This window comes from Prionailurus bengalensis, chromosome D2, assembly GCF_016509475.1.
Source record: "Prionailurus bengalensis isolate Pbe53 chromosome D2, Fcat_Pben_1.1_paternal_pri, whole genome shotgun sequence".
Classification (NCBI taxonomy): domain Eukaryota; kingdom Metazoa; phylum Chordata; class Mammalia; order Carnivora; family Felidae; genus Prionailurus; species Prionailurus bengalensis.
In genome coordinates this window covers 41,314,374-41,339,691 of record NC_057351.1, presented here as the reverse complement: position 1 = coordinate 41,339,691, position 25,318 = coordinate 41,314,374, and the positions used below count along the sequence as shown (strand labels likewise).

The following is a 25,318-nucleotide window of genomic DNA, read 5'->3' as shown; positions in this document are numbered from 1 at the left end:
AATCATTCTCCTTTCTCCTCCTGTTTAGCTAATCTGGGTTTATGGACCAGTGGCACATGACAGCTCCAAAACCCATTCCAGAAATGTGAACCAACAGCATCTTCAAATTTATGCCTTCTCTAAGAAGAGGCGCTTTGAAGGGTCTTAATTAATCATCAGGTTTAAATTGAAGGGGGGCTTCTTTTAGCTGCAATTCTTCGCGTCATTGTGGGTCCCTCAGGAGAAGCCTGGTTTACTGTCCACAAACTCACCCATCCTTTGCTAATGTGTAATGTGGGAATAAGTTCAGGAATTTCTGTCTCCAGTAAAAATTTTTATAAAACCAGAAAAAACTAAATAAAGATTCAATTATTTAACCCAATACAAATAAAAGAGAAAAGGTGATAAAAAATAATGGTGTTTTGTCAAAATATTCAGACAACCTGGCATAATTCCAGGCCTTGACAGTCATCACCATTGTTGGAAATACTTAAAAGTCATGTTTATAAAAGGAGGTGGCAATGAGCCATTGTGAGCATCTCTGACTTCTTGGGTCTCATACCTGCTTGAAGCCTCCATTTGATGTTTTCCTGTGATGCAACCAGCCTTCTGAAGAACATAACAGGACCCAACCAGTCTCTCAGCAAAACAAAATAAACAGTTCTCTAGCAAAAGAATAGAAAGGAGTTTGATTTTTTTGAACTATTTTTAAGGATCACTGAAGAAGGGGTGCCTGGGTGGCTTGTTGGTTAAGTGTCCAACTCTTTATCTCAGCTCAGGTCATGATCTTCTGGTTTGTGGGTTCAAGCTCCTCATTGGGCTCTGCGCTGACAGCAGGAATCCTGCTTGGGATTCTGCTTGTCCCTCTCTGCCCTTCCCTTGCTTGCTCTCTCTCTCTCTCTCTCTCTCTCACCCAAAATAAATAAATAAACTTAAAAAAAAAAGAATCACTGAAGAGTTATTAATACTAAGATTACAAAAAAAAATCTCCACTAGAGCCAGCTTTTCCCTTTATCCTCACTGATATACCAAGACAAATTTGAGAATAAAAATCATCAGAAATAGCAGCAACACGTTAAAACATTTGATCCAAAGTCAGAACTCCTTGGAACAGGCCTGTGCCCACTGCCATACAGTTAACTGAAATCAGAGCAGCATCGGTAATTTTAGAGGAAGGCCATGAGTCCCAAGAGCTCAAGCTCACCAGATGCATCTCTATGGAGACTACCCTTGTTCAAAACCACACCAACTTCTTCACGCTCTAATATATTAGCTTTTCATCAGTGTGTTTGTTTCTGTTCTCCAGATACCTCTCTACCTTCCAGCAGATTTCATACCAGGGTCAGAAAGGACGTGTGTGACCCAGTACTGGAAAACCTCTCCTTCAAGCCAATTTGCTTCGCACTCATTATCCTCCAAATACATTTCCCTCCCATTTACTCCTAGGACAGGTTCCTCTCTTTTCTACAACAGATGTAGGTAGAAGTTCTCCTGCTCCTCAGGTTCTCATGCTTCTGGTCTTTCTCATGCTTGCATCTCAGCCTACATTTCATCACATAGGTGAGCCTTCATTGGAATCCCCCCTTTGTTATCCTCTTGGACAATTTCTTGTTATTTTATCCATTGTGCTAGTGAAACTAGTTCACATTTTATATGTTACCTGTTAGCTTATCGCCTTTTCCCCACTGGAATGAAAGTAATATTAAGGCAAGGATCCAGTCTTTGTTGTTCTCCAAAGACTCACCAATCAGAGTTTAGCTTAGACTTCAGCAGGTAGTTTCCTTCACAAAACCCTGTAGGTAGGTACTCCATTATCTGGGCTTAGTTAAGCACTATTCTAATTACCACCTACATCATCAATAATATTGTCTCTCTCAATCAAGGGGGGAAGACAAAATGTTTAAACAGGATGCTATTGACAACTACAGGATATAACAGTGGGCGGTTAGGGGCTGAAACTGACCTTCCTCAATAAGTCTAACCATTTCAATAAGTACACTGACTTTGGAATATCTTGGTGAACATGGGTTTTCATAGAAATTGAAGACTGCCATTAACCTCATGTCTGACACTGAATGGCTTACTCTTTTGAGGACAGATGAGGCCTGAGCCACCTTCTGTAGGAAAACAGGTCTGAATAATCTAAATTCATTATTGTACTTACTAGTTGCACTTATACATGCATCTGCTTTACAGAGTTAATTTAAACATAAATTTGAGTTTTCATATAACACAGGAGTGATCTTCTAAAGCCAAAGTTTAAGGGAAAAAATAAAAAGGAAACGATATTCATTATCTGATTAGAAAGAAATTTATTTGCATACTAAGATGTTGTTGATACAAGCATCCTGAAAAATATATAGTGTCAAAGGAAATTTTAATGAAGTTATCTGCCCAACAGTCTTTATCCCCAATCATTAAAATAGCTATTTGCTGAAAACTATTTATAGCAAGAGATGTCACCTAATTTATTTGTCAAAAGTATAAAGGTATAGCTCTTAAAGGAGATGCTATATCACATGAAAATTTATCTAGGGAACATCTGTTTTGGGGGTTACTGTGAGCTACACAATTTGGACCAACTCTCTCATTGATAATACTAAGATAAATGATTAATATTAAATTAACTGAGATATATTTTAAAAATCTTTTTTAGAAGCATTATAGAGTGGAAATGATAACAGGGATTTATCAGGCCAATATCTAGATAAACAAGATTATCTAAAATGGAAACAGAACATCAAAGCCATTTCTGGCCTATTGAATTTCATCCATCAGAGCAAAACCGAACTTAGCCCTGGATGGCCAAGGCTCACCCAAGTTTAGGACTTTAGTGCAATCTCTCCACAAAAAAGCTGAATCTTCAAATAACTACAAATTTGAGGTAAAGGTTAAGAAGGAAAATAAAACAAAATTGTCACTCTCCACCCTCAGGAAGCAACAAGAAAAACTGCAATGGTGCTGATTAGCAAAGGAGAAAATAAAAGTCCTGGAAAAGTCATAGCCTCAAATCTTTTCCACATATACAGTTCAAATTCCGCCTGAGTGGTCCAAGGAAGCTCAAGGCATGAAATTTATGAACTTCCAGGCACTCAGGCCTCCCAGGCATTAAGGCAGGCAAATGCAGAAAAAAAGCATTTTTTCCCCAGGCCTGAAAAAAATTCATGCCAGTAATTTTCAAGGAAAATCACTAGCACAAAATATAAAGCAATGAAGTCCCTAAGAAAACAAGTCTCCAAGAACAAAAATGAACGGTAAAAAATACAATTCTTCCAATATCGGATATGGTTTTCAACGCAGCTTACAATGTTCTAAGAAAAAGGAAAATGCCAAGCTAGATAGTACCTGTCTGTAGCATGTAGCATGGCGTGGTAAAATACAACCTACTGGATTCTTTTAGTAGAATTCATATCAGATTAGAAATAGCTAAAGCGATACATAGTAAACTGGAAATATAATAGGACTTTTCCAGAATGCAGCAGAAACCAAATAACATGGGAAAAATGAAAAGCATAGCTAAGAGTCATGGGAGACTAAGGAGACCTAATAAGCATTCACAATTTCTAAAGGGAAGAGAAAGGGAATAAAATAGAGGCAACATTTGAAGACATAATGGATGAGAAATTCCAGAAAGGGTGAAGTAAGCACAGATTCAAGAGGCTAGAGAATTGCAAGTAGAAAAAAGAATGCATTTAAGATTTATTACAGTGAAACTCCAGAGCTTCAAAAATGAAAAAAAAAAAGATTAAAATCGGCGAAAAAACTTGTTTACCTACAAAGGAATAGCAGACTAATGACAATGTCAGAAGAAAGTAGGGTATCTTTATTGCGCTAAAGAAAAGAGATGCCTGGCTAGAAATTTACATCCAATGAAATTATCTTTTAAGAATGAGCCACAGATGCGGCGCCTGGGTGGCTCAGTTGGTTAAGCGTCCGACTTTGGCTCAGGTCATGATCTGGTGGTTTGTGAGTTTGAGCCCCTGCTGACAGCTTGGAGCCTGAAGCCTTCTTCAGATTCTTTATCTCCCTCTCTTTCTGCTCCTCCCCTGCTCGCACTTTGTCTCTCTCTCCCTCAAAATAAATAATCATTAAAAAAATTTTTTAAAAGAATGAGGCAGAGACACATCTAGACAGACAAAAGAGTTTGTTACCAGCCAAACCTCACTAGCATACTATAAACATTCCATTTCACTTAAAAATAAGGTAAAATTTAAAATATATAACAAAAATATGTCAGGAAATTGCACCCACTAAAAGAGTAAAATAATAATGTAAAATTTATAAACTACCAGAGGAATAGAAATTAAATAGAAACAAAGACATAAGAATGTTTGCTTTCAGCCATATTAGATGAACAGGAACTGATCCACCCTCACTGCTGCACACAACTAGAAAACAACTCTTTGCAGACATTGGGAACCCAGCAGTGTAGACCTGTGATCACTGACAGTGGAAAAATGGGGGCAACCAAATGAGGTGAGTGAGCCTTCTGATTGCCCTGGGTTTTCCTCTGGATATGTTTTCCAGACCATGGCAGAGGGCATCCCAAGCAGAGCATGATGGGTCTCACTAAATTGAGGAAACAGGGATAGAAGTTTGGGAGGCTGAAACAGCTCCTCAAAATAACAGCTTCTTGTGGCTTTTGGTGTGCTGTTAGTTCTTGTATCAACTGGCAGGGGCAGCCCCTGTCCATAGCACCAGTTAAATACAGTCTGTGGTTTTTCCAGTACTTGCAGAAGCTCACTGCACTCTCTGAAACATGGCTCCAGCTGGCCAGTGCCCTTTCTCTGAGCTTGGAGGCTTCAGAGCCAACTGAACTGCACTGCTGTCTCAGAGATCTGAGTTTCAACACATGGGTCCCTTCCTGTAAGATACTATCGTTCAATAATGTTAATCTCTCCGTTTCCCCAATCATACGGCGAAATGTACATATGATAACTGCTTATCAGTCACCACCTCTGTGATAATTCAAGGTTCTTTTTGTGTGTGTGTTTTGTCTTTCTAGTTATGTAATTACATGTGCTATATAGTTTACATCTGCTAACAGTTCTTTATATTAAATTACTTTAAAAAAAACCTGGTGAGGTCTGTCTCCTCACTGAATCTGCCTGATACACTGGTACAAGAAGAAAATTCAACTCAAGATAGATTAAAGATCTAAATGTGAAAAGCAAAGGCATACAACTTTTTGAATGTAATGCAGGAATACATTTTCAGAAATTCATCATAGGGATACATTTCTTAGATGAGACACAAAAAGAACAAACCAAAGGAAAAGAAAACTAAACACAGGTAAAATTTAAGCTAAAATGCAGAATTAACTTCTATTCATCAAAAAACATCGTAAACCAAGTGAAAGTCCAAATTGGGAGACTGGGGAGTTATTCCCAACATAAGCACAGCACATACCACACGTGCACACCTTTTGTGTGCACACCTTCAAAATATTTTGAAACTAATAACGGAGTATTATTAGTCAATGTGGAAAAGGTTGGAAACCAAAGAGAAAATTGGGCAAAATTTGACCTGAGAAGCATTAAAAGAGGGGGGTGGGTGTTCAAATGGCCATAACACATAAGAAAATATGGTTAAGGAAATATAAATTATGTCCAAGACAAGATACATTTATATATGTAAAGGTGGCAAATTGAAAATCACAAAATACCACCTGTTGTGATGGATACAACAATCAAAATGTCAATTAGTGTAACTGCTTTGATAAAAACTGCAGCATAGTCTAACATATCTGGATATGCACATCACTCTTCAATTCAGCTAATCAATTTCTCGTTGATACACTCTAGAGAAATGCTACTGGTGTGGCAGGACACATATATGGGACTCTGACTTTTTTTCCCCTTCATTTCAAGTTTTTGGTTCTTGCTTTATGACATGCAATAGCAGAAAATGGCTTTCTTTTTCCAGTGCCTGTGGAGCCCTCTCCTTCAAATGCTGTGTAAATTGTTGAAAATAAAGCCTGAAACCTCTCTGTAAACACACAGGAAATCAATGAAAGATTCATTAAAGCACAGTATCCGAAGTAATCATAATTTGTTTTATAAAGTATTTTGAGTAACAGGAAACTTTTCAATAATCTTTGCTGTGCTTAAGATAATAATGCCATTAATTAGTTTCCTTGAGAGACTTCCTGGGTATTTTATGAACGATTTCTTTTTCACACTCCTGGGAAAGAAGTCATCATGCATTCAAATTGCAATCGATGCAAGCAACGCTATGGAAAGTGATTGTCTTCTCCACTTGATGTGCCTCAATTATTTCATGTTCCTAATCCATTTATCTCTGTTGCAAAGAGTGAGGCACCAGGAGGGAGAGAACATCTCAGGCAAGTTTGTGGCCAGATGGATCAGAGGGGATTTGGGCATAAAAACCGCAGTGAAAATGAACACCAGACATAGCAAACTATGTATCCCAGTTTGCAAATTAAGTATGTCAGTAAATGGTTGACCTTGGGAATGCTGAACCCTCTCAGGCATAAAGTTGTTTAAATGTAGGAAGTATTGCTCGAGGAAGTTTTCTCGTGACTGAGATCAAAAACATCTTTCGAGGACCTAATATGTGAAATGAATGATAATACGCATTTGTATATTTCATTTTCAATTTCTTTAGATAGCCCTCACTCTATGAAAAATTGAAAGTCCCAATAACAAAACTGTATGCTATAAGACCATAATAAGATAAATATAACATGAATTCATTCACTCTAAAATAGAAGGGGAAGAACTGTATTCTAATATTTGTTTATGTTATTTGAGGTAATTCTCAAACAATCCGATAATGTTAGTGATAATGATAAACCACAATATTAACATTTATTGGCTATTCCCTTAGGCACTGGGGCCACACGACACACAGATATTATCTTATATAATTATCACAACAACCTTATAGAGGAAGGTGAAATATCTTATTTTTATAGGTGAAGAAGCTGAGGTGAAGAAAACCTAAGCTACTTATTTAATTTTACATTGATTTGAGCCCAAGTCTGTCTGCCTCCAATGGATACTGCTTGTTCTACTGAATATCTCAGCCTCCTGAGTTTCTTGAGCATCTAGTGTCTGCTAAGACAGCATGAGGTGCAAAGAACTGAATAGGGAGTTCCCTCATGGTGCTCTGTTATTGTCAAGAGTATAAAATACAGAAAAATAGAGAAAAAAATTAAAAAGAAAAGGACAATCATTAAACTTAGGTACAATGCCATATGCCATGGGGGCACAGTAAATAAAAGAAGGTGCTGTTTGGGGACGGGGTGCACCAGGGAAAGTTCACAGAAGAGGAGGCACAGAAAGTGTTTTTACTTTATCTTCACAATTAAGGAAGGGGTGTTGAAAAAAGGGAACACAGAGCTCAGAGTGGAGAATATATGACTTGAAAGGAATGTCTGCTAATTTCTACCAGTCAAAGCGATCATCTGAATAGGGTGTGAGCTCATTAACTACCCTCCAAACATGTGTAAGGACTCCAAGACTGTCTACTCAACTTGTGAGCTTGTGGCATTGCTACCACCTGGGACCTGTGAAATTCAGAACCTCTGGCCTTGACCCAGACCTCCTGGAATGGAAGCTTAATTTTCACCAGATCATCAGGGGATTTGAATCCCCTTACATTTTGAAGAGCACTGACTAGATCGGAATGATGAGTGTAAGACAAGTTAATGAAAAGTTGTGTGATTGACTTCAGTATACCTGGGATACTCTAACCCTGACAAGGCAGCGTGTGTCCTACAGCAGGAAGTGAACTGATCCCTAATATCCCATGCTTGATTTTTTTTCTTTTTTTTTTTTTTTTTTTGGTCAGGGAAGGTAAATTCGAGAATGTGTATATTCTCAGAAAATGACAGGCCATATTGAAATGCCAGGACTCTGGAAACAGGGTCAGTTTTGACTGCAGTCCCAAGCCCAACAAAGGGAAGTTACTTGACAATAAAAGGGTGTCTGGATGAAAGTGAATTGAAGAGTCATTCACATTCATCAAGGCTATACTTCACACATGCTTTCTTATTTAAGCCTCTCTTTAAAAGAGAGTACTCTGAGGTTTGGAGAGAATAAATGATTTTCCCAGGTGTGATTATAGCAATAATAGTAATGGTAATTTTGTAGGTAGCATTTACTGTGCACTTACTATGTTCAAAATACTGGGGTAAATGCTCTTGTACCCATTATCTCATTTAACTTTCACTACAACTCTGTGAGAGTATATTATTTCCTCTATTTTATAGCTAAGGAAATAGAAGAGAAGGCAGTTGAAATGATTTGCTCCAGGTCATACAACCAATAAATATGTATGCTTGAATATATAGGTATGTTTGACTCAAAAGCCCACACTCTTTTCATCAATACCAAAGAAACCCCAAAGGTCATCCTTTATTCATCTGCAATCTTCTCAAAGTGCATCAAAGACATTCTTACTTCTCTCATAAACTTTCAAACAAAAAGAGAGAGAAAGAAGGAGGAGGGAGGGAGGGGAGAAAAGGCGAGGGATGGGGAGAGGAGAATGAAAGAATGGAAGGAAGGAAGGAAGGAAGGAAGGAAGGAAGGAAGAAAAAAAGAAAGAAAAGAGACAGAGGAAGAGAGGGAGGGAGGGAGAGAAGGAGGGAGTAAGGAAGGAAGGGGGAAAGAAATGCTTTAAGGTGAATAATTATAAATAACAAGATTTCTAAGATTTGCCAGTGAAATTACTGAACCAATGTTTGGTAAAATGTGCCCTTCAGCAAAGATGAAATAAGTATACTTTTGTCAATGCAGTTGTCTTCATTGATTTATCAGGAGATGGATGGGTAACTGGATTTTCCTACCTATTCTGTCACGTAGAGTCTCACACAAGTAAGTGCAGAGATATTTAAATGTAATTTACAAAGATGTTAACTAAGCATTTCCAAAATATACTACTAAACCAACCTCCACACCCATATATCAAGTTCTCTAATTCCCCAGTCGTACTACAACAAAATCAATGGATATGTTTGCATTCACCCAACACATGTACCTTTACTGGAGGGTAGAATGATTTAGAAGAAGTATAGGAGTTTGGCTCCCAACCTAAGTCACATAGGCTCAGACAAACTCTCTAATCCTTTCTAGGTTGTGATTCCCTCCACCATAAACAAGCATTTGTGTTACCTCAGAAAATAGTTGTAAGAATTCAACACAATCACAAAGTAGAGTCTAGTGGATAGTACTGCTTCATGGATGGCCCTTCTCTTCTATATTAACCCTAGTGTTTTCACATAGTCCTGATTTGAAAGATACATCTTTGAGTCTTGAAATGAATATATATGAATAGACATAAGTTGACAATGATCTGCCAGATGCTGAACAGTTGTCATAATCTCTAGGATTTTACTTTATTGTAGGTATGTTTAGTCTATTAAATCTGAGGTTTACCAATTTGATCACCTTGAACTGTACACTTGTGGGGTTTTTAAAAATTATTTTTAGAGTGAAAAGAAAGAGAGTGTGAGTCAGGGAGGGGGGCAGAGGGAGGGAGAAAGAATCTTTAGCAGGCTCCATGCTGACCATGGAGCCCAACATGGGGCTCAATCCCATGACCTGGGATCATGGCCTGAACAGAAGTCAAGAGTAGGTCTGCCAACCAACTGAGCCACCCAGGTGCTCCTGTACATTTGCTTTCACTGAAGTTAGATGATGCAGAGTAGCTCCAGGCTGACTTCTAAAGTAGGAGATATGTCCAAACCCTTCTGTGCTCCACTTTCTGCTGCTGCACACCCTCCCTGACTTTCAGATATTGACATTTATCTGAGATGATATTCATTTATCTGAGATGATATTCTACATCAAGACTTCCCCTCTCTCAGTCCCGAGTGATCTCTATTCTTTCTCCTAATGCCTCACTAAACACTCTTTAAGTATACGTGATATCAATGAGGTAGTAGAGTAAAATTGATTTTAAAAATTCACAGTAAGCGCAAATAACCTCTAATAGATTTTGCCGTTCTTTCTACCCAGATCATTGCTATTTCTAGCATGCAGCCTGAGAGCAAATTAAGTCTATGCTTAATGCTGAAATTTTCCTAATTTTTGTTAAAAGATGCTTTCCTCATATTCCCCAAATGAAAATTGGTCAGTGCAGCTTACATATAAGACACTTTGGTAATTTAAAGGAACCCAGAGAAATCAAAGCATGGGCTAGCAATGAATCTTATTGAGTGTTAAATTGAATTTGTCTACTGGAACAGATAATCTGAATTTACCATTGCATCACATGAATGATATGCGCAGGAAGCAAATATCACAGGAACATATGAGCATCCTCCAGAATACTGCTCTCCCTAGAAATTCTGTGCACTCCTCAAACACTCTTAAAAGATAAGCCATGTTTGCCCCAGGTAAACAGACTTCTCATCGGCTCTCTGTCATATTTGACTCTGTGCTGACACTCAGTAGCTTGGCAAAAGACAGCCAAAGATTCCAATTTTACATTTGCCCAAAATCTAAAATTATCAACTCTGTGGACATCAGTGACACAATGATTAACCCTCACTTCTATCATATGATGATGCCTGTAATTCATTGTTGGAGGGCTTGGCAATCTGCTAATGGCCTTCATTCCATCTGGAATATGTCAGCTCATTTTTTAAAGACAGAAAGACAAAACAAAGAGTTCTGAACACTATCTTGCCAATGTGCAAAGAAGATGATATAGAGTCACCACTTCAACTGTAAGTTTTCATGTATATTTCAGTCCTATACTCGAATTCCCAGGGCATGCTGATCCCAGCATCACAGATAAAATTTCTCCAAATTCCCAAAATTAAACATGGTGTTTGGATTGACACACTTAAAGGATTTCACAAGATACATCCAGACTGTTGTCACATCTTGGAAGAATGACTTTTCTCTGTTGAACCACACTAGTCTCTGCATAACAGGAGTATTCAGCACATACCCAGTCTTCAGGAATTAGTGTCTTAAGAGCTCTTTGTTGCATTTATTTTTATTCCACTGTTCTTCCTGTGAACAAAATGGCCATTTACCCTAGTGTAATTGCTTTTGCCCTTTCAGAAAGACTCAATCAAGTTTTTCCAGCCATCCAGCTTCTCCAAATCTTTTCACCTTAGTTAGGCATTGTTACTAGGTAACAGCCTTTCTAGCCTGACTTGCCCAGTTCCCCTGTGCATCAGTGGCCCATGCCACATCAAGTCTAACGATCTGGAGTCTGCTGAAGGTCACTGTTAAGTCAAATAAAAACATATAACTAGATGACTCCCAGTCACATTTAAAAACCTGTTTGGCTGGGGGCACCTAGATGGCTCAGTTGGTTAAGCATCCAACTCTTCATTTCAGCTCAAGTCATGATCTCACAGTTTTTGAGTTCGAGCCCCATGTCAGGCTCTCAGCTGAAGGTGTGGAGCCTGCTTGTATTCTCTCTCTCTCCCTCTCTCTCTGCCCATCCCCTGCTCTCTTGCTCTCTCTCTCTCTCTCAAAATAAAGAAATAAAAAAAAACCTGTTTGGCTGGCATTTCAGGCTTTTTGATCACCTGATATTCTTCTCTTAGTTATGATACATCTTGCTTGGTTTTCTGCAGTCTGGTTGCTAATCTATAATTTCAAAATATTTTTATGTAGAAAATAGATTGTCAGTAATATTTATGCCACATTCACCATTTTTAAGACGATCAACAGCAAGAGTGCTAACATTGAGTACTTACTAAATTAAAGGCAATGGACTCAATATGCAACATGTACTTTCTCCTTCCCCACAAAATAGGGCACAGTGAATTATCTGAACTTGGAATTCAAAAATTGTTGAATGAATTAATGATACTCATTATTGGGATGCTTAATTAAGCCAAGTCAATGGTAGTGATCAAGTATGCTTCCTTTTCCTGCCTATAGGTAAAAATAATTAGGTTCATAATAATTTATCTGGGGCTTTCTCACTTATTAAAACAAACAACAAACAAACAAACAAACAAACTCCTCACCAAATCAAAGATTCCCCTCCCCACCCCATGGGCAGTAAAGATATAGAAACCCAGAGTAGTATTAGAAAAATTTTTCTAGTGTTAACTTGATTTTAGTTAATTTGAATGTAGTTTTTTAGTTGTCAGTAATGGGTTCTATAAGACAAATATTCATTACAGGGGATGATAAGGACAGAGAGATCACATCCAAGGACAAGAAAGTTAGAAAATGGGCTCGAATGTCAAAACGAAAGTAAAGAGAATCAAAGGCAAGAACTTCAATGAAGGCATTGAAGTCAAAGGTTAAATCCAAATATGGATATAAGAAATTCATTTTAGGCCTTTTCTCTGGGGCCAAGAAGTTTGTGCAGGGCCTAGCACCTCTGTCCTAAGTGTTAGCACCTGCATGGAACCAGGATCATGGCAAGAGAGAAAGTAAAAGGAGCTCATTGAAACTCATTGAGCTCATTGAAACCACTTTTCTAGTTGAACCCTTGCTGGGGATTAGACATACTTGCACTCTAAGGAGGAATCTTGATGGAGCCAGCAGAAACAGCCTGTTTTTTAGCATAGAATCCTACACAGACACTGCCTGCTACAATATCCCAGTTGGCTTCCAGGAGTAGAAGGAACCCCAGAGACAATCAGTCATTGCTGTGTGGTGCATGAATCTTCCACTAGTATTGTCAGTATGGGCTCTTGTCCTTTGTTTGAATTTCTCAAAATATTGTCTCCCACATGGCACTCCAGTTATTACAATAGACCAAAATCTTTTTACCTCCCTTACTTTCTGGACAATGGAACTCTTCTAAAGAAATACAACCTCAATAACTAAGTCCCCGCATCTTTTGTTAGAACTCTAATGCTGATTAACACCGTTGTTAACATTAATCTGTTCCATGGCATAGAGTAAGTACTCAGTAAATGACTGGCAGACTGCCCAATGATATGTTTTCTGCATGGTCATCTTCTCAACTGTTTAATTCCACTATCAAAAGGTTGACTGACCTCAAATTATCCCAAAGTTTTTGGGGACTCCCCAGTTCCTTATATAGTGTCTCTGTTACTTATTCTCCGTGTTCTAGCTGATCCTATCCCAGCTAGTCCTTCTGCCTTGAGGAGAATGGGAAAGGATGCAGGATTGAGAAATGTGACTACAAATGAAGTTGATCCTAGATTACCAAAGAGCTTGAGTTCTACATTGCAAACTTGGCCAAATCTCTGTAGGCCAGTGATTCTCAATGTGCATGTGGTGGGCTGTAGATGTATTAAGAACTCTTCATGATTCCTTCTGTCTGGGCTCAGATTTTAATAATCTGTTTCATTTCCTGTGGGGTATACAGCATGTTCCCAATGATTATCACGTGGTCCAGAAGGTCAAGAGGGATGTCATGAGGAGAGGTGCTGTCCTCAGTATCCCTGATGACACAGATGCTTCGGTTGGATGCAAAGATGATGATGGGGGCAATAGAAGATTCCAGGTCCCAGTGCAGGTAGGTGAAACACTCGATGTCCAGCATGTGGACTTCATCAACAAAGAGCACACCTGGAACTAGCTCAGCAATACCCTGATCAATATACGTATTCACCACCTTGTTAGTCTCCCCTTGCAGTTTGTCTGTGATTTCGGTCTTCTTTGGCTCCATTAACTTGCCCATCATAGACAGGATGTTTTGCCCCCCCAGGGCCATGTGTTGGCCACATCCAAGTCATGCAAGGACACATACTGGATGATTTCTTTCTTCTTGTGAATATCCCCTTTTGGTAAGGTGACATACTCTTCCACTTCAAGGTCGAATTCTGTGATGTAAGTATCATACCCGCTTTTCCTCTTCACAGCCCCATTGTTGGCTTCGATATAGGTCACATTCCAGCTTCTACTCAAAGGTTCTAATAAATCTGAGTTTGTTGCTGTTGTTGCTGCAAGTGATGCTATCTGCTGTCATTAAAAAAAAATGATGAGGGGTGCCTGGCTGGCTCGACATCAGCATCAGCTCAGGTCATGATCTACAGTTCATGAGTTCAAGCCCAGTTCAAGTTCAAGTTCACGTGGGGTTGTGTGCTGACAGCTCCAGCATGGAGCCTGCTTTGGATTCTCTTTCTCCCTCTCTCTCTGTCCCTCTTCTGCACACACATGCTCTCTCTCTCTCTCTCAAAAATAAATAAAGAAACATTTTTTAAAAGATACTGACATTTTTTTTGACAGAGAGGTGCTTCTTGCCCACCATGCCCTCCTTGAAAACAAAATAGGGCCCAATAATAAGCCTCGCCTTCAGAATTTAAGGTACAAGGCTTGGGTCTTCTGGTCCTTGGAACTGTAAACAGGAACCTACAAATTAGTCCGAGGGTGTCTCATAAGTATACAGCAGACAATAACAGGGTGCATCCACTCATCTCTACAGGAAACGAGAGAGGTTTTCATTGTTACTTATTTGACTAATGTATAGATTTGTGTGAAATTCTGTTCAGAGTTTATAGTCTCTTGTGTACTGCCTTATATACATGTAAATCCAGTAATGTTTCCTCAAATTGAGACTACCTTTTTTGTCTCTCTTGCTTTAGTACAGAAAGGTCTTTTGTCAGTAGGATTGTTTCAGTCACCTAACACTACAACTTGCTTTTATCTTGGTCTGCACCGACCTGAGTGGGTTTTGTGATGTTGCAAATATCAGGGTGCGATGTGCTATGAGGAAGGGGAAAAAGGTATTGCACATTTTTTTCAAGCAGTTACTCAAAGATACCACCTCATGCATATAAAAGAGTATTCAAAGGGCAGTGAACAGCAGTGCAGTTCTAGAGAGTGACATCTTGAACAATTTTAGGGACATTTTGAGATATTTTAATACAGTCACAATTATTTTATTTTATTTTATTTTTTTAATTTTTTTTCAACGTTTATTTATTTTTGGGACAGAGAGAGACAGAGCATGAACGGGGGAGGGGCAGAGAGAGAGGGAGACACAGAATCGGAAACAGGCTCCAGGCTCTGAGCCATCAGCCCAGAGCCCGACGCGGGGCTCGAACTCACAGAGCGCGAGATCGTGACCTGGCTGAAGTCGGACGCTTAACCGACTGCGCCACCCAGGCGCCCCTACAGTCACAATTATTTTAATAGTTACTCTATTATAGTTTCTATGAACTGTCATTAAAATGCTTAATTCCTTCCATAGGACTGAGAACAAAAAGAAGCTAAGGACCTATTGCCCTCAAGAAGGCAGAGCCAGGACAGAAACACAACACTGAGTGGTAACACTCACATTATTTTTTATGTAAATGGAACCCCCTAAACATAGTGTCATTGGGGTACACAACATCATTTGCAGTTGAGACAGAATGAAGTCAGAGAAGGCAAGTAAGTTATTGCAAGAGTACATTTCAGAGGTATAGAAGGACCTGGCACAGTAGTAGTTAAATGTGACAGGAGGGAACAGATTTGAGAAATACTTTGGAAGCAAAAATAAACAGACAGGGATGTTTGATTAAGTGGCAGCATGAGGAAAAGAACAGAGATGGATGCTCTGGGAGATAAGAATCCAAGTTCCAAGATGTAGAACTTTAGATGAGGCATAGATTACATGCTAAGTAGGTGACTTTGGACCTGGTCCATCTGAGGTGCCAGTGAGACACAGGAAAAAGGCAGCTGGCTGGTCATACACGGATCAGGTCATGAATAGAGCATGTTAGGAATGCAGGCACATTGAAGTGTATTCAATTTTATAAGTTGCTGCAGCCACTGAGTAGAGTGAATTGAAAGAGGTAGCCAAGAGACAGCCATAGGAAATGTCCATTTTCTGTGGCAATGACAGAGAGGAACCCCTGAGGCAGAGCAGGAAGAAGTGGCTGGATGAGAATTAGGATTGTCATCTACTGGTGGCCAGAGTAGGAGAGAGTTCCAGAAAATCAAGTGTTAAATACAACAGAATGAAAATAAAGACTGATACAAATGTTTATTTTCTTTGTGTGTGTGTGTGTGTGTGTGTATTTTTTTTTCCTTTTTAGAGCTTAATTTCTCTAATCACCTCAATCTGGAGTTTTCCTAATCTTGGTAGATTTTATTCTTTCGTACCTTCTTTATTTATCTTAGCTACTTAAAAATATGTTGGGTTGTAGTTTTCTATTGTTTTGGATGTATCTTTCTGGCATAATTTCATTGCCTGAATCATTCTGCCTTTATTTCCTCTTCCTCATAATGACTTATAATAGTTCTATAGTTCTGTATGGAAATAGACCATGATCCATTTCTCATTCTCTTCTTCCTGCTCCTCCTCCACCTTCTGCTCCTTCTCTGGAGTCTCCTTTTACTTTTAGGAAGGTGGGTGGGTCAGAGCAGTTTTCCCGGCATTATGGCTCTAGAGCTCCCTCTCCTGTCATTTTTGCAAAGTAATAACAACAACAAAAAAATATGACCTCACATTTACTGTAATGCTGTGTCTGTTCCTTTTCCTTATTTAAAAACAACAAACAAACAAACAAAAACAAAGTTTTCTTTCCTTTGCTTCTTTGATAAGTTTGGATTCTTTCCCATTAGTTTCTCATCAGTGTGGGTGTTTGTCCTGGAGGGAAGCTTCATTTGATTAGTTCTGAGAGTCCATGGGGCCCAGACTGCCCCAGCAGTTTCAAATCTCACTGCAGAGCTCTTGGTCTCACCCATAAACTGACTAAGCTACTAGTCTATGGTGGACCCAACAGGCTTCGAGAAGGAGTCTGGCAATCTGGGGCTACAGTGGGGCTTTAGGGTCTTCTTTTAATATTAAGTTCATGAAGATTTTGCAGTGATATCCATAATTCATGTTTGTTTTATTAACCGCATAATGTTTTCAATGTCTTATTGGGTAGAACTTATACTTCAGAAGGATGCAACATGTCCCATGACCTCACATGAACATGGGAGCACACATGTAACCCTGTTTGACAAGCTCATAGGTCTGTCTTAGAGTTCTCATTACAGTTGTAGGGGACACTGACCAGAGTTCAATGGGAAGAATTATGTATGCTGCTTTTAAGAACATACATAACTAGAGGCGCCTGGGTGGCTGAGGCAGTTGAGCATCTGACTCTTGATTTCAGCTCAGGTCATGAACCCTGGGTGGTGGGATCCAGCCCTGCATCGGGCTCTGTGCTGAACGTGAAACCTACTTAAGATTCTCCCTCCCTCTCTCCCTCTCTCTCTCTCTCTCTCTGCCCTTCTCCCATCTCTCTCCTTCTCAAAAAAAATTATATATATATACATAACTCAACATGCATTCTTTAGTAAAGGAAAAGATAGGGATGAGACTTCAGAGAGAAACATAATTGAAGGAAAGAAGGAACTTCTTTTAGAATTAAGAAGAACATAATATATATTTTTAAGTATAAGAGGTGAAATAAAATGGCAAATATTGAATAAAGGATAGTCAAAAGAATAAAATACAAAATAATTTTTAAAAAGCTTTTTATAAAGGGATTAGTTCTGAAGCGCACGTGCGCGCGCGCGCACACACACACACACACACACACACCCAATACCTCCTCCCTTGAGATACCAAATGATCATCAAACATTTGTTTGAAGATCTTCAGTAATGGGGAGACAGTTACTCCAGACAAGACTAGCTACAGAGAGGTCTGCACTTTATCGATTAGAAGACTTTCATTTCCTGCATTTTTTACACATGCAATTTATTCCCTCTTTCTCAGTGTCAGCCGTGGAGAAGAAATTAATTTCTGTCTACATGATGGTTAACCTGGAGAAACGTGAGATTTCAATGGAAAAAGAAGTAAAGATTAGTTCTCTTTTGTCCAGCACCAATGACACATTTGGATGAGTAACCACTATTGTGAACATAAGAGAGATGCATTAGAGGAAGAAAGTATGCAGAGATGTAAAGGTTGACAGAGGAAGAGAATTACAAGTGAAGATTTATGCTAGCTGAGCTGATCTGCTCTGGCAAAACTATTATTCTAAAAATGTGTTTGAGCCCAAGATCCATTTTATGAGAGCTGGAAGTCTAAGCTTGAGGGCAACATAGTAGGTTCTACCCAAGAGCCCATTTGGTCTGCAGCCAAATTCAGCTCTTAGGAATGTGGCAGTGCCTACAATTAATACTTTTTCTTCTGTTTATTAAGCACTGTATTTAGTCACAAAGCTTTAGCCTTTAGGGAGTAAACAGAGTAAACAAATGAGCAAGATTAGGCTTTTATTAAACCAAAAATTGCATTGCTCAGCTGAATAAGCACCAATTTATACTTACTAATGAGATAACGCTTCAGGCCAAGGAATGCGTTTTGGTTATATGGAAATTCAATCTGATCAGTTAACACCAAAGTTTTGGAGAGTACAGAGATTCATTTCCTACCAGACTCCCATGACGTTAGTTCTATATTTTGAAACTCACATGGAACCCAAGGGATGATTTGTGGGAAAGAGCAGGGATTTCATCATGGATTTGTGGAGTCTGATTTTTTTTACACACACAAACAAAAATTATGGGTAACATTTTGAGCAAGATGGCATATTGAATTTGTTATTTGAGGGATTTTCCTATACTCTGAACATATAACAAGGAGGCACAAAAGTAAAAAACAGAAAAGCAAAAGACAGCTGGGCTAACATCAAGAAAACACAAATATGCAGAATAGAAACACAGAGTGATATTCACAGCTGAAGACTACTCCAGGCAGTTTGGGGAACAGAGGCAGAAAGTGGTAGCTGAAGAGTTCAGCTATTATAAGTGAAAGAAAGGGACAGAAAATGTAGTGTACTGTATTATGACTACAGCAAATTACTCATTAACCCTCTTGGGAGAAAAATCCACTTTCCTGTTATTAATGTGAGACTTCACCTTATGACTTGCTCAAGCCAAAGCAATGTAAGCAAAAGTGATATGACTCTTTGTAGAAGAAGCTTTAGGAGCCAGTGGCCAGTTTCTCCATATTCCCTTGACCAAGAAATAGAAAATCCCATCTGCCAAGGTCTCCAAATGAAGGTGATAAAGAAACATAGTCACCACACCCAGAGCAGACATTAATGTAAATGAGAAATTAAAATTTTTTTTTTTAAATGCCAGAGAAATAGTGGGGTCATTAGTCATCGAAATATAACTTATGTTATTCTGATCAATGCCTGGATCAGTGAAGGTTAGAAAATGATGGGTCGAGGAGAATGTGTCACTGCATACTTCCCAGAGTTCTAGTGTTTAGGTAGCTACATACCCAGGGAGATGACAGCCAGAGCCTCACAATAAGACACAAACAGATGCCTCCTGGTTGGTGACTAATCTGCCATACCCCTAATGCAGTTAGCATGGTCGTGTCCAATCACACTGTAACAATGTGTGTGTGTGTGTGTGTGTACTACAGGTTAAGGTTTTTGTAAGCAGGAAAAAGTCAGCATAAACAGAAAGGAAAAGCGAAAATGAAGCAAAACAATATCCCACTCAAAAATGAGTCAATAAATCCAAATTCTAAAATTCATTATGAAATGCAGTGCTAAAATTAACAACCATCACATCCAACACACAGAAGGGGAATTAACTCCACATGGAATGACAGTTTTTTTGAGTTATAGAAGACTGCTTCAGGAGAAAAGGTTTTTTTTTTTTAAGTTTAGTTTTCAAAAAAAAAAGGAATTGTAAAACAAAAATGATGAGAAATACAAACTCTGATTTTAAGGTAGATTTTGGAAAGAGCAAATCAAATATACAGAAGATGGAAAAACTTCATTATGAAAAAAAAACCTGGTTGCAGTATAAGAAAGGCTTGTAAGTTGGAAGATAATATTTAAAATTTCACTCAGAATGCAATAGCAAGACCAGTACCAAGAAAATATCATATGAGAGAGATGAGGAATAGGTTAAAGACTCCAAGATGCAGCAAAAGAAACTCTAGAAGGTTAGAAAAAAAAGGAATGACAGAGGAGCAATATTTGAAGAAAAAATAGAAAAAAAAAGATTTTCAGAATTAAAGAATATATAAATCAAATTTAAAATGCCCTTTGAACATCTAGCAGAAAAACTGAAGATAAATTCACATCAAGATGTGTTTTGCTGAATCTCTAGGAACATTTAAAACCTAGGAGAGAAGTAACTTCCAAGGTAAGGACCTCCAAAACACCACTCCTCCATAAAATCTATGAAATTATAAATTATAATTTGCTAAAATTATAAAAAATAAACTTTTCCAAAACTCTGAAAATTAACCCAAGGCTTGGTAAAAACAGCAACCTTTGTCTCATTTTAACCAGCTCTATTCCCATCACCTACTCATCGCTGTGGCAGCCTTAAGAACTAACATCTAGCAATCATGGAAGCTGTGATAAAAAGAAACCCAGCAGCCACTGGAAGAAGTGGAAAGGGTTTTCAGATCCCCAGAAATCCAGAACTAGAAAATTATCACTATTTGGCTTGTCCCACACATAGGACTACTCTTTATTTGACCTGGCTCAGAGCTTGTTTAGTAAGGAAAATCCTGTGCCTAGGGAGTTTGTCAAATCAATTAGCTGCAATTGTTCAACATTGATTGTGGTTGCCTGAGGCAGCAACACAAGCTGGCCAAAGACTTAAGAAGAAAATGGGGGGGAGGGGAGAAGTATCCATCAAGACATTGAAGATTTCCATCAAGTTCTTGGGGATCTAGAATGCTGTGCATATGTGTAGAGCTGTGCACAAGATCTGAGAAGACCTAGACTGCTCATCTCTGGCTGATAGTGAGCCTTTTGCAAGAGCAAGAGTTGAAGGCAATTGCAGGGTTGCAAAGTATCTTGCAGGGGCATCGGAGTCTCGTTCCAACACATACATGGGTCTTTGGCAAAGGAGGGAGAGTTGTTGATTCAAGATATTTAAGGACATCTCTGTAAAAAAAAATAGCTGGTTATTAAGTTAATGGTGAAGAGACTTCAGTGACAGCACAGGATAAAGAACTTTAAAGAAATATTCCTTAATAAGTCAGTAACCATACATTACTATTAAAAATTTATCCCCAAAGTTTATCTATTAGCTATCTATCTATCTACTTATCTATCATCTAATTTTCTTCTTGTGATAAGAAGATTCAAGATCTACCCTTCCCAGCAACTTTCAAATATGCACTACAATACCATTTTATAGTGTATATGTGATGTACATTGTACACTTGAAACTAATATAATGTATACCTGAATTAAAATATTATACCTGATTTTTAAAAAAAGAAACAAAAAGAAAAAAAATATATTCCAAGTAAGTCACCAAACAAACAAAACACAGTAATGAGAAGCAGTAATGAAAAAACTTGCAGATGAGGCTGAATCTGATTCCCAGGGTTGCCACCTTATGCTATTTAAAATGTCCAGCTTTCAGCTTTCAGACTAGAAAGTATGGCTCATAAAAGAAAAAAAGCAAAATGGCTAATAGAAATCTCAGTGAGCCCAGATGTTGGACTTAATAATAACAAAAATTTTAACTCAGTAAGCATAAATATATTCAAGGAACTACAGAAATCTCTATGAAAATAATTAAATGAGGGGCGCCTGGGTGGCTCAGTCAGTTGAGCGACCAACTTCGGCTCAGGTCATGATCTCACAGCTTGTGAGCTCAAGCCCTGCATCGGGCTCTGTGCTGACACCGCGGAGACTGGAGCCTGCTCTGGATTCTGTGTCTCCTTCTCTGTCTGCCACTAACCCCCTCGCATTCTGTCTCTGTCTCTCTCAAAAATAAATAAACTTTAAAAAAAATAATAATAATTAAATAAAGTCTGAGAACAGTGTTTCACAAAATAGAGACTGTAAATAGTGATGTAGAAATTACAAAAAGAATCAAATGGAAAATATGTCATTGAAATGTGCAACACCTGAAATGATCAATTCACTAGAAGACTTTGACAAGAGATTTCAGTAGGTAGTAGAAAAAAGTAAGGAACTTGAAGATCACTCAGTTGACACTGTTTGAGGAACAGAAACAAAAAAAGAATGAGAAAAAAAGAGCTTCAGAAACCTGCAGGACCCCATACATCGTACTGGCATATGCATAATTGAAGTCCCACAAGAAGTGGGAGAAAATGAAGCAAAAAAAGTATTCAAAGAAATAATGACTGAAACACTCACCAAATTTGTTGAAAACATTAATTTACATAGGGCAGAAGCTCAATGAACTCCAAGTAAGATAAACCTAAAGAGATTCTAATATCTCATCCAGGAAGTAGGAATCTGCACATGTAACTACAATTTTCTATTCTCTTAAGTAATTCTTCTGAAGTAAATATTGTAAAATATTACTTGATGTTATTTGATACATTTGATAAATGTAGGTGGTGGGTACACATGCATGCCTTCAGGGAATAACATACTTACATACTTAGTTGCTGGTTCAAACAGAAGCCTTAATACATATTATTTTCTCCTTTTTCTTTTCAAATGACAAATATTTTATTCTCCTTTAGGATACAACAGCATCAAGGAAGCTCTGGTAATTTCTTGTCTTTATATAATTCTATTTGTTGATAGTCATAACACAAGATCAACCAAAAACTTCTCCTAGTGAATAATTTCAGTTTCTCTTACTCTCAAGCAAGGAAGCAACAGTAACAATGCTAGATTATTTAATTGCAACCAAGAACAAACACAAAATGTATAAAGTGTGATTACTGTTGCTCAAGCAACTTTCTGAACTCATTTTATAGGAAGTACTCTTAAAATTCTTAAGCAATTTTCAACTCTATTTCTTTAGCTATATGATTCTGTCTGTGGTTGTATGGCATAAGAAAAATGCCACTTTCCTGAAGTCTAGGTTTGTTATACCCAGAGTACCTGAGTGGTTCTCCCCAGTCTTGTGGCCTGTACAAGAATTCAAAACAGCCAGTGATGCGGAATGGTCTTGACATTTGTATTTGAGTTTTGACATTCAGATACATTGATACTCATTCTTCATTCCTACACATTGAAAGAAGGGTTGTAACAAGCAAGATCAGGCAATGCCAGGTGGACCCCAAGGAGCTGCAAAATGCCAATTTCAAACTTAGGCCTACCTAAGCAGTTGCAGCCAGGATTTGCAACTGCAGATGAATAATGTCCGTGTGGACAAAGGAAACTGTTCAGTCTCATTTTAGAAAAAAAACTAAAGAAAACAAAACAAAACAAACAGGTGCATACCTATTGTATTTGCCTATCCCTATAAACTAACTGTCTACATCCTGAAATGCCTTTCGGTAACTTCTAAGTCCCAGGAAATTCCTCTTCCTTTTTCAAAGTGCAGCATCTCCCCAGACTATTCCTGGTTTACCTACACATTATAACTGCCCTCTTCTTTATGCATTTATAGCATGATATACTCACATAGGGTCCTTTAAAATGGATTGACTGCTCAAGAAGCACTTTGTTAGGTCATGAAGATGAAGTTGTGAATGAGACTCGATTTTGCCCTTACAAGCTAGCAAAGGGCATAACTATGCTAATTGGCCACTGCAGTGGGGTGGAGTGCATATTGTGCTGAAAGAAGTCAGGGAGGGTGCAAAATCACTGTGGCATCCCCTAGTTCTGAGGCTGAGGAAGAGCTGCAGACTCAGTCCTGAAATGAGAGCCAACACTTAGAAGTAAACATACAAAAAAAGAAATGTATGTGTGGAGGAGAGATGGTTGGAGGAGGGGGTTGAGTGTTCTGAGCCAAGACAGAAGCATGGCCCTAGCTCCAAAGATGCAAAAAGTATGGCATATCTAAGAAGTCAAAGACAATTCTGAATGGCTTGTCTGGGGAAAAAGAAGATACACCAGGAGAGTTGGAGTTAACAAAGCAAGCAGGATAGAGATGTGAGAGGTATTTGAAATACTAAAATGACACTTGTAAGTGTTTTTGTTCATTTGTTCATTTTGATGTGTTTGTCCTGATGATCCACTCCTATCTTAAAATAACAGATATTCTGACTTTTCTTTTCTCATAGTACATGCACTTCAGGAAGGATTGATTAATCCAGCCATTAGGAAAGAGGGGCAAGAGGAAGCCTATCTGGCCCCATCACACACTCAAGAGTATATACTTAGAAAGACTTATCAGAATGAAATTCAGGACTTGTAGACTTTTTGATTGGTGTTTGTGTGTGTTCGGTGGAGAGGTAAGAGAGGGTGTAAGGATACTGTCCTTGTTTGGGGAGCACGAACCTGAATATGACAGCTCAAGACAACTGTCAGCCATCTTAGAAATATTATGAGAGAGCCAATCAGAAGAAGCAAAGCCAACCAGAGACTGGTTCTGGTTGTGTGGTTAGAGCTTGGAATGCAGCCTTCCCTGAAGGCTCTGAACTTTGCAGTTATATAAGCCAAAATACAGGATTTACTGATTATTTGTTGAATGTTGTCTTCTATTACATGTAGCAGAGTCCTAATTGCTAAGGTCTGTTTAGGGGCATTGATTTTATCTTAGAGCAATGGGCATTAACAGACAATTTTTAAGTCAAGAGTAATAAGAATGCGTGTTTTAGAAAGACAGCCTTAACCACTTGTGTGAACTAGATGGCATAGACTCATTATTCTTTATTTCTCCCATCTAAGTACAACTACAAACCCTATCTATGACACAGCAGGCAAACACAGGAGGACAATGAAAGGTGGAAAGAGGAAGGCAGACTGGCTAGGGACCACAGGACTGGAGGAACAACACTGCGACAATTCCCAACATCTTCCAATTCCCACTCCAATCCCCACACCACCAGCAGATCAAGTCCTGGCATCTCATGAATCCCAAACCATAGGAGAAAGCAGCCCAGGTAGGCCCCTTCCTTCCCTGATTGAACTGGAGTCCCAGAAACAAGAAGCCAAGGAGAGTCCTCTCTGCCCCTGGGACTTGAGTCCCTTTCCCCCCTCCCTTCCTTCCAGAGACACTGGACAGCCAGCCCAGGTGGCCCAGAAGCTCAGGCAGGGATTAAATCAGGGCTCATAGACAAACAGAGGCCAGATTGGAAAATGCTCTCCCAGGACCCAGAGAACAGGGAAGTCCAGCCTGGGGAAATATTTTTTGCTTCACATATGGCACCAGCAGGGATCAGCAGAGGACCCAGTGCTACCGGGCAAACAAAGCAGGTGAAAAATAGCATCTCAAAACCTCTGAAAATTAAGTTGTCATTAGAACTGTAGCTCAAAAAAGTAGGTCGGTATCTGCACACTAAATATAAAAAAGGGATTGCTTGTGAAAATAAAGGATTTTACTAGGATCCAGAGTTTCCCAACCTAATAGCCAAAATGTCCAGGTTTTAATGAAAAAGCAATTGTCATACCAAGAACTAGGGAAATCATAGCTTGAATGAAAAAAAAAATAGACATGACACAGACATTAGAATTATTTGACAAAGATTATAAAGTAGTCATAAAATTGCTTCATTGTGCAACTACAAATATCCTTGAAACCAAAAATCTCACTAAAAAGTAGAAAATATAAAATAGTAAAAGTAAAGTTATAGA

At 38.6% G+C, this 25,318-nt stretch overlaps 2 protein-coding genes across 8 annotated transcripts in view; both read right to left on the bottom strand.

The window, feature by feature from the left end:
- NRG3 (neuregulin 3) overlaps positions 1–25,318 on the bottom strand; it is a 1,064,061-nt gene that overhangs the window by 184,830 nt on the left and 853,913 nt on the right. The window lies entirely within an intron of this gene.
- LOC122493488 (ruvB-like 1) lies at positions 12,683–24,591 on the bottom strand. The gene is given in 3 exon segments (XM_043598159.1): positions 12,683–13,604; positions 13,607–13,856; positions 24,451–24,591. Coding segments are annotated over 3 exon segments (774 nt in total). The 3' UTR covers positions 12,683–13,221.